This window comes from Macrobrachium nipponense, chromosome 3, assembly GCF_015104395.2.
Source record: "Macrobrachium nipponense isolate FS-2020 chromosome 3, ASM1510439v2, whole genome shotgun sequence".
Taxonomy (NCBI): domain Eukaryota; kingdom Metazoa; phylum Arthropoda; class Malacostraca; order Decapoda; family Palaemonidae; genus Macrobrachium; species Macrobrachium nipponense.
The window spans coordinates 111,888,898-111,898,719 of NC_087202.1; the positions used below are offsets into that span (position 1 = coordinate 111,888,898).

Here is a 9,822-nt window from a genome sequence, read left to right on the forward strand (position 1 = left end):
CTAGCCGAACCCATTCCTTCATAGAATGAAATAGCTGGCAACTCCGGAGGAAGAGGTGACGAGAGCTAACGTTGTATGAGACTGTTGTCATTGCCATAGCAGCTCAGTAGCAGCTAGGTCTCCGGGATACGCGGTCGGTTACGTCTCTCTCTCATGCAATGATTTACTGCCGAACTGTATCTCTGCCCTACAATCATGGACTTAGGTCTCTGATTAATGGGGATTCTTGCATACATGAATGACCATCTTCGTCTATGTCGCTCGGTTTCATCGCCTTCGACATTGCGGGAATATTTTCAACAGAGATATCTCTTGGATTTTTTCTTTTTTCTGTTTACCACCCTGTAACAGAACCCTGTACTAGTCCACTGCTGCTTCGCACTATGTTAATGAGGAATATTTTCTTCAGATATCGGAGTTTGTCTGCAGAAATTTTCTCGCATTTGTAGGGGTGCAAGTGTTCATTGTTCACCCCGAATTAACAGATGTATCGAAAGACGGCACCTGTTCCCCGGCCTGACAGTTCGGCTTCCAAAATTTTCAGCCCATGAGAAGCAGTTCTGCAGGCTGTAATTCCCGAGTTTTTTCATTGCTGGAAAACGCCCCGCTTTCATAGCAACTACGACTTCTCTTCGGACAGCAATTTCAGTCAATGGAAAGCACGGGTTCAGAATCCTGAGAATCTTTTCTCTCGATTCGACTGTGAAGAAGTAGGTTGCTTCTCTGTCCTCCGTCTTCTACGACATATAGTGTTGTTTCTCCTTAGCTGAGATTCAACTACTATCAGAATGTCTTGCCATCAGGATCCTCGGTCTCTAGAAGGCTTTTGACTTTCTCCTGTTGGGCACATGCTTTAACTGAATCGTCACCTCCCCGTCAGGCATCGGTGACAAACAGATTATAGTCATTCAGCTTAACCCTTCAAAGGCGAAGGTCAGTTACGAACTACGGTGTAGCACTAGTGTTGTTCTCAGACACGTCAGTGTAGGGATGGGGAGCAACAATAGAGGTGTTAAAGTGTCAGACACCTGGAAGAGGACCAGAGGAACTGGCACTTCAACGGGAAACAGGTATGCAATCTTTCTGGCTCTTAAAGGGTTTGAGTAAAAAGTCAGATACACGGTGGTCCAAGTCGATTCGGACAGCACCAAGGCTCTATAAGGGGAGCAACTCTAGGCGCGAGTGAAGTGTCAGGCACCTGGAGAGGGGAACAGGTGTCCTGGCACATCAACCTAAAGGAGTTGGCAGCAGTTCGTCTGGCACTCCTGCTCTTCGAGGCTCAGATCACGGGATCGGTGTTGCAGGCCAACGCCGACTCACCAGGACCTGGCTTACATCAAGAAGCAGAGAGGAGCTCACTCCTCCTCCCTTTACAGAAAGCAAGGGAATTGCTGCTATGGTCCAAGAAGCGAAACATCACTCTCCTAACCAGGTTCATACAAGGAGAAAGGAATGTGAGGGCCAATCTTCTGAGCAGGAAAGAGCAAGTCCTTCCCACGGAATGGACTCTGCATCCAGAGTTCTGCAACAGACTTTGGAACCTCTGGGGGAGACCAAAGGTAGACTTGTTAGCTACACATTGGAACGCAAGGCTGGAATACTACTGCTCCCCAATCTCAGACCCAAGGGCGGTAGCAGTAGACGGTCGCCTTCTTATTTGGTCGGGGATAGACATGTACGTTTTTTCCCCATTCAAGTTCCTAGGGGAAGTAGTGAGGAAGTTTGTCGTAGCGGAAGGAGCAAAACTGACTCTGATCGCCCCGTTCTGGCCAGCTCAAATTGATACACAGAGGTACTGGAATGGATGATAGATTTTCCAAGATCGCTTCCACACAGGAGCGATCTTCTCAAACAGCCCCACTTCGACAGACACCACAAAACCTCATCTCTCTGTCTGACTGCCTTTAGGCTATCAAAGGACTTGTGAGAGGGGGAGGGGGTTTCTTGTAGAGTTGCAAGGCTATTACAAGATCTAGGAGAGCCTCTACAGTACCAGTCTACCAGTCGAAGTGGGAGGCGTTTCAAAGATGGAGCGGAGCTCATAAGGTATCCTCTTCCAGTAACTCGGTGACAGATATAAGCCGACTTCCTCCATTACTTGAGGGAGACTTACAACCTGGCCGTCTCCACTTTTAAAGGCTAGAGAATCATGCTTTCCTCAGTCTTCAGGCATAGGGGCCGGAATGTTGCGGAAGACAAGACCTCCATGATTTAATCAGGTCTTTCAAGACCTCAGAGACCAAGTCTGTTAGACCACCCAGTTGGAACCTGGAGGTGGTTCTAATATTTCTAATGTATCACAGATTTGAACCTAAGCATACAGCATCTTTCAGAGACTTGACCAGAAAGTCTTTGTTTCTCTTCGCTTTAGCCTCAGCCAGGAAAAGAACTAGAGAAAGGGTAAGCGAACTGCAAGCATTGGAAGGCACAGTTGGTTTCAGGAAGGACTCAGCAGTCAGTTCCTTCAAACCCCTTTTTCTTGCTAAGAACGAAAACCCTTCGGAACAGTGGCCTAGAACTTCGAGGTTAAAAGACTTTCTTCACTTGCAGGAAGAAAACTAGAGAGGACTGTGTGTCCAGTCAGGATCCTCAAATTCTACCTGGAGAGGAAGAAACAACTGGGAGGTAACAATGGAAGTCTTCGGTGCTCGGTTAGAGATTCGAAGAGATCCATCTCTAAGAATGCTCAGGTTTTCTTCATTAACCCCTTCGCCACCGGCCTGCTACATTACTGCAAATGCTTGCATACCGCATGAGACCCCCTGTCAACTGCGAGTATCAATCATTACTTGCTCCCACTAAATTTTATGTTATTCATATTTTTCCTTTATATTCTTATGTGAAAACATTGTGTGTATGGGCATCAATAAATATTTTTTCCCCCATTGTCAAAAAATTACAAAAAATATAGTAAGAATATTGGAAAAAATAGGAATATTTAGTGGAAAAAGTAATTGCAGAAGTAGGAACTGTTATAAAGTAGTAGAAATAGTAGTAAAGCAGTAGAAATAAAGTAGCAGAAAAAGTAGTAAAGTATTAGTAAAATAGTAGTAGTGGTAATAGCAGTACAAGTTTTCTTACAGTACTAGTTTTCTTACTAGGTTTCATACAGAAACAGCGTATACATCAATGAATGTTTACGGCACTGGTAATAATAATAATAAAACAGTAATAATAGTAATAATAATAATGATAATAAAAGCAACAGCTTCTCGTGACCAATAGGTATATACATATGAGGCAGTTTATTCACCCCCATTATCATCAGCAAGCTATAAAAAACATACATCTCATCACAAGTAACAGACCTCCATAGAAGTCCTTTCACCTTATGCTTTCCTGTTGAATGAAAGTACTACTCTGCCCAAGCATTCATCCATTCACACAATTTGTCAATTACATACATCACCACAAAAAAGGGAAAAAAATGCATCACGTAAGCTGGTGAAATCTGGTGTGTAAGCAGGAATCCCATTGCCACCCTCCGTGAATCAGGGGGGCCTGGGTCTGGGCACAAGTCACAAGGTGGATCAGTCCTGAACTGCCAACCTTCATCGACAAGAGGTTCAATGTCTTCCAAACACTCGTTGTCACTGTCAACCTCTAAGAAATTATCACAATAATCATCATCTGATAGATTTGGCAGGTACTCACACCCTGACTCTGAAACACTATCATCTGACATGATACTGAAAAAAAAAACATATAAAATAACTGCAATAAAATAACTGCAATCAAAAGGAAAAGGTTTAGAATTCAAATCTATATGGTTTACGGACAAAATCGTAATCATCCTTCTCAGATAATAGCCTGAGGCGCACTGGCATATGTTGGCCAGTACCCCTCCTAATATCCCATATGAAAATGACGTCACGACGTCCATCGGATGCTCATTGGTTAGAATGAATTGTGGGTGGAGCTTCAGCACCTCTCTCGTACACAGTACTGTGTCTGGAAACCATCCACGCTGAAGGAAACGCTTTGCTTTTCGAGGAGGGATGAAAGACGTACACGCGTACGTCGCGGTCTTTTATTACTGTACCGTAAAAGACGTACATGTGTACGTCCCAGTGCTGAAGGGGTTAAGGATGTAATCAGACAAGCCCACTTAGCCTGTGAAGACAAGCACCTCAAGCTCCTGAGAGTAAAAGCGCATGAGGTGAGAACCATCGCTAACTCTTTGGCTTCTCATAAGAACTTGTCTCTCCAGACTCTCTTCGAGTCTACATACCAGAGATGTAATTCAATGTTCACATCCCATTTTCTTGAGACATTCGAATGATGTATGATAAGTTTTCTCTCTTGGAGCGTACGTATCTGCAGATTCGTTGCTGGGACAGGGAGCTGAAGCCAATCCTATTCAGTTTAGTGATGTTAGGGATTTTAACGGTTTGTGATGTGTGTTTTAGGTTGTTGGAAGAGGGTACTGGAAGTGTACCCCTTTCAGATCTTGGTTCTAACAGTGTTAGTGTGGTCAGGTGGTCGGGATTGGTTATTGTGCTCCTTGTAGTATTTTGGTACCTAAAGCTCTGTCATGTAAGAGGGTTAGTCCCTGTTGATACGATACAGGTAAAGGCTCTGCCATGTAAGTGGGTCAGCCCCCATTGGCACGATCCAAGACAAGGCTCTGTCAAGTAAGTGGGCCAGCACCCATTGACAAGATCCAGAAGGGCTATCGGTCACAGGTCTCATCCTCGCTGAAGCTCTTGAAGCAAGCAGACTCATAGACAGTATCCATGAAGTCTTCTGCCCTCTCAGGCAGGAACCAAGGTTGTTTTATGATACCTACAACTATGTTGTTTCCCCGTTTTTATATTTATTTTATATGTAGCTGTCTCTTGCCCTCCTCCAAGGGTGCCAATCAGCTAAGTATATATCTGCCGGGTAAGTTGCATGTACAAAAATGATATTGTTAAGATACAATAAAGTTTTGTACATACTTACCCGGCAGATATATACTTAGCTATAGACTCCGTCGTCCCGACAGAATTTCAAATCTCGCGGCACAAGCGACAGGTAGGTCAGGTGATCTGCCATTCCTGCCGCTGGGTGGCAGGATTCGGAACCATTCCCGTTTTCTAATCAGATTTTCTCTTCCACCTGTCTCCTGAGGGGAGGCTGGGTGGGCCATTAATCGTATTTATCTGCCGGGTAAGTATGTACAAAACTTTATTGTATCTTAACAATATCATATTATGATTACAGCTCACACAATATCAAAACAGATAAGAAATAAAATCAGTAACAAATTCTTAGCATATTTGTTGAAAAATATTTACATATACGTATTTACTGAGAACAAAGATTCAGTAACTTTTTGTTATTTTTACAGGTTTTTTCTAATATTTCAGTAAAGACAACAACAAATTTAAATAAATTAAAAAAAATACATCATGTGAGACAGAGACATAATACATTCCCTCTTGAAGTTAGAGGCAGAACTGAAGCCCTGAGATGCCCGAGGTTTTAGCCAGTGTAAAAGTTGCCATTTAGTGAATTTATAGGCTATAGAAGTATTGGCACCTCTTTCCCGCCCGATATTTTCCAAATAGATGGCGCATAATATTATTGATCTGTTCTACAGGATCAATCCATCCACTACCCCAAACCTGTTATTACTACTCCTGAGGAGCCATCCGTCCATTAAGGGTTAAACACTAAATATGACCCTAATCATCCTCCCAAAGTATTAAGCTAACTTTTAAATGAAATTAATTATTGTAATTTAATTTAAAAGTTAGCTTAATACATTACCCTTAAAAAAGAAATAAATGGAATACATTAGCCTTAAAAAAGAAATAAATGGTCAATGTAAAAGTAGAGTACAGTATCATAAAAGGTACTGTATTTGCCACATTAGTCCATTTACAGTAGATACGTAGGTATACTAATGTTACCCCTAGTTCATGGGATGCCATTTTCTTTTTCACTCACAGAGGAAAAGACGCTTTCGTTGCACCTCTAGGTAAACTTCATAATACACAGTCACAACAAAGGTACACAGTTCATTGAAATAAAGAAAACATTCACGTAAAGTTCGTTGAGGGTAAAGGTAAAATTAAATTCAAAATTATGTACTGTACAGGTAAAAACATTCAGAGAAACAACAAGTTGTAAAAATATGTATGATCGCTAACTACAAATAAGTGAGAGAGAGAGAGAGAGAGAAGTACATATGTCCATTAAGAATATTGGACTAAGAGAGAGAGAGACAAATACATATGTCCATTAAGAATGTTGGACTGTAATACAAATTTTCCTTGCCAATTTTTTACTTAAAAGCATGAAAACTTATAAAATACTTAAAAAAATTAAACAATCACCTTCTGCAGGGGTATAATCTTTGAAAAGTGCAGTAAATTTGCAAATGGGTATCACATCTTGTAAAAGTACACTAACGGTTCATGCTGTAATTACCTTGTATCATATTTATGCATGTACAAAAATAAAAATAATAAATTTTTCAAACAGATTTTACACATAAAAGCATGAAAACTTCTAAATTATACATCAAAAGTTAAACATAAACACTTCTGCAGGGTTTCTTGAGGATTTCGCAAATGTCGCATGTGTGAGAAAAAATCATGTATGCTATTTAGTTAGGTTCCAATGAAAAGTTTGAGTGTCTGTGAATTCGCAAATCTCAAATCTTGTAAGATTGAGGTATTACTGTAGTAAGATTAGAATCGTACTGGTACTCACTGGTGATGAATGTTGATTATAGATGATGATGATGAATTAGCTGTGCAGTCCCCCGAATGACAAAAGATATGGCTGCACAACAAAGTAGAGGAGTTACATCTCTGAGGGCACCTCTTCCCCTTCTCCAAGAGCTGCTTTGTCAGGGATTTCATGTGTCTGCATCATATTAAGGTACTTGTTCATTTTCATGGTGTTATGATAGGACGTCATGAGATCATTACTTAAGACCATTTGAAAAATTAGTGGAGCTTTCCTCAAAATGATCCCATGCCTCTATCATAGTTTTCAGCTCCTTGGCTTTCCTGAGAATTTTGTGCAGGTCTTGAAATTCTTTTAAATCGTACTCCATCAGAGGGATTGAGAGTGCATGAACAAGGGCGGAGAGTTATTCTACACTAAGGGCCATCGCAAGGTTTCTACCATCTTCATATTCCTGCCTAATGAAGAAGACAGCACTTTCTGTCACGCCATAACAGGCTGCTGCTTCATGACTTTTGCCCTCTCTTAACATTGCAGCAATGTCTACGTTCTCCTAGAGTTTCATGATCTTCTGGTGCTTTAGACTTTTTGCCAGAAGCCTTAGACGTAGCAGGGTGTTTGGAAATCATCTTAGGGCACTATTCCAAAAAATATGCATCGTTCCGTAGTACAATAAATCATGGACAACCTAGAGATATGAGCCTGGGCAGAGATCTTGTGTTATTTGCCTACATCATTAGTGTACACATACATATGTACATAGGTATAGTACACAGTATTGCACATATTGATATTCTGTATACTCTGTACATTTTATAGATACAGGTAGTCCCCGGTTAACGGCAAGGGTTCTGTTCTGGCGGCTTGATAAGTGAAAATCCTGCGCTGATAACCGGAAATCAGTGTATTTCAGCACTAAACAAGCACCATGGAACCAAATTGCCGATAACTGGGGACTGCCTTTATTGAAATTTTTTAATGTGCATTTTGTTCTCTCTCTCACTCTCTTATGAATTGCGTACATACCAATGTTTTCAGTAAAAAAAAAAAATGTGCATGGCTGAATACATAGGGGGACTGGGTTATTTTCAAACAATTGTAAGCCATACAGTATGCATGTACTATATTTCCAAGAGTAAAATGTTTTTTCATTTGAGCTGTTTCTCATCCCTTAATAAAAATTAAGTCCTATTGATAATCATAATCATTATTCATACTGGGGTAGTGCAGTATTTTCATTTTTTGTGAACTTGCAAGATACTTTGACTAATTATTCATAGCTCTGATTTCTTTATTAATTTTATTTGCAGACGCTGGTATCCAGAGGAGTTCACAAATGCACCCTCCAAGAAACTCTCCCATAGAGCTCTTGATGACATAAAGGAAAGTATTGAGGAGTTGAGATATTACAGATCAGCTATATTCAAAAAGTAATGTGCACTCTTCTAAATATATCTGGGGAAGATTTGTATTCTTTTTGAAAATAACCATTAAAAGTTGCGAGTTGTTGTATTATTTATTTTCACTTTTATGAATACATTAGCTGTGTCTCACTCATGAAAGACAGTATAGTATAATTAAGAATATAATAATTATACAGTTATGCATAGATTGGAAATAGACTTACATATATAATGTCACCTTAAAAGATATTAAAATTGCATGTTAAAATGTATGAATTGCCAACCATCCATTATTTAGAAGCTTTTATCATGTTGCTAATGTTTGAAAGCATCTTCACGAACTTATTCCTCTGGCTTATTAATATCATGGCTTTATCATCTTATAAACCGCAATACAATGGATGTACTGTATATAATTTTTTTGGGGGAAAAAGCATCATATGAAGATATTGCATGGAGATGGTAGCATGGCTAAAACAATTTCTCTCAAACCATTTTTTATTCTCATATTTCTTATTCCTGTTCATTATTATGACTTTTAAAGAATAAAGATGGATTCTACTGGCAGTGACAGTGGATTTTATATGGAAAGTCTAATGTTTAAAGATGAATATGATAATTAAGTGATATATGTTTTGGTCATCTTTATTCCTATAAAGATGTAAATTTTTTACTAAGCCTTCTGATACATTGTGAGGCTTTGAATGGGCTTGTTTTGTTAAGTAATAATATGTAATCAGTGTAGTTGGCTCTGACAATGAATAATCCACTATGCCAGAGAATTCCATTTGTATGAATACAACAATTTAAAATATTTTAATTGTATCCCAAAGAATTCAGTTTTTATTAATGTATCTGAGGCACTTTTTTACAATTTCACAAATGATTTTAAGAACAGTTTAAAATCAATCTGCAGTGACATTTTTCTGTGCATTATAAATGGGCTATTGCAAATCTGAATAGTGTGTGGATTATTGTATTTCATAAAAAGTAACTCTGGAAATAGCAATAAAACTCTTGAACTACTTCTCTGAATTGTTGGGGGTAATTGGGTTGCGTTATATACAGGCAGTCCCGGGCTATTGGCGGACTCGGTTAATGGCGATCCTTGTCTAGCGCCATAAGATTGGCAATTTTCAGTGGCATAATGTGACGAGTTCCCATTATCAGCCCTGATAATAGAGTTACGGCACCGATACATAACTTTAGCTTGCCACTAACGTTCAGTTATGCCTGCACAGTCGGACTGTGCAGGCAAATCCTCGCCACTAACGATATAGGCCGTTTCCTCAGTTCTCCTTAGGAGCCATGGCATCAACACATGATGCTCTGGCTGTAATTGGCTTGCTTGTATCATAAAGAAATCTCATAAACGTTAAGTAAGATGTCCAGTGAAAGAGTGGTTGATAAAAACTAATTAAATACTCCCATGTGATGTAAAGAGTTTAAATTTGGCCCCAAGGACTATCATAATGTTTATTGAATATTTTATGTATGAAGGAAGAGTTCCATGGAAAGATAATTAAGATCGTAATCATTTGCTTTCGTTTAAATGATGACGCATACACTAGGCCTAATATTTTTTTCTGTTTCATTAAAAGGTGTTAATACTGATTTGTTTTCGTTTAAAGATTGACTTTCTCATGATGTGTTACAATGAATGAAAATCCCTAGTTTACTACTGTCTTCTCATATATCATTAGTCTGTTCTTTAGTCTAATTTCATATCAAAGCAAAC

The 9,822-nt window shown here is 39.4% G+C and overlaps 1 protein-coding gene across 1 annotated transcript in view; it reads left to right on the top strand.

Annotated features, from left to right (window-relative positions):
* The window catches only part of LOC135221963 (oligoribonuclease, mitochondrial-like), a 33,883-nt gene extending 25,694 nt beyond the window's left edge, over window positions 1-8,189 (top strand). The window contains exon 5 of the mRNA XM_064260029.1: window positions 7,992-8,189. Within this exon, the coding sequence (XP_064116099.1) occupies window positions 7,992-8,115 (124 nt within the window). The 3' untranslated portion in view covers window positions 8,116-8,189. The remainder of the gene's footprint in view (window positions 1-7,991) is intronic.
* The last annotated feature ends 1,633 nt before the right edge of the window (window positions 8,190-9,822 follow it).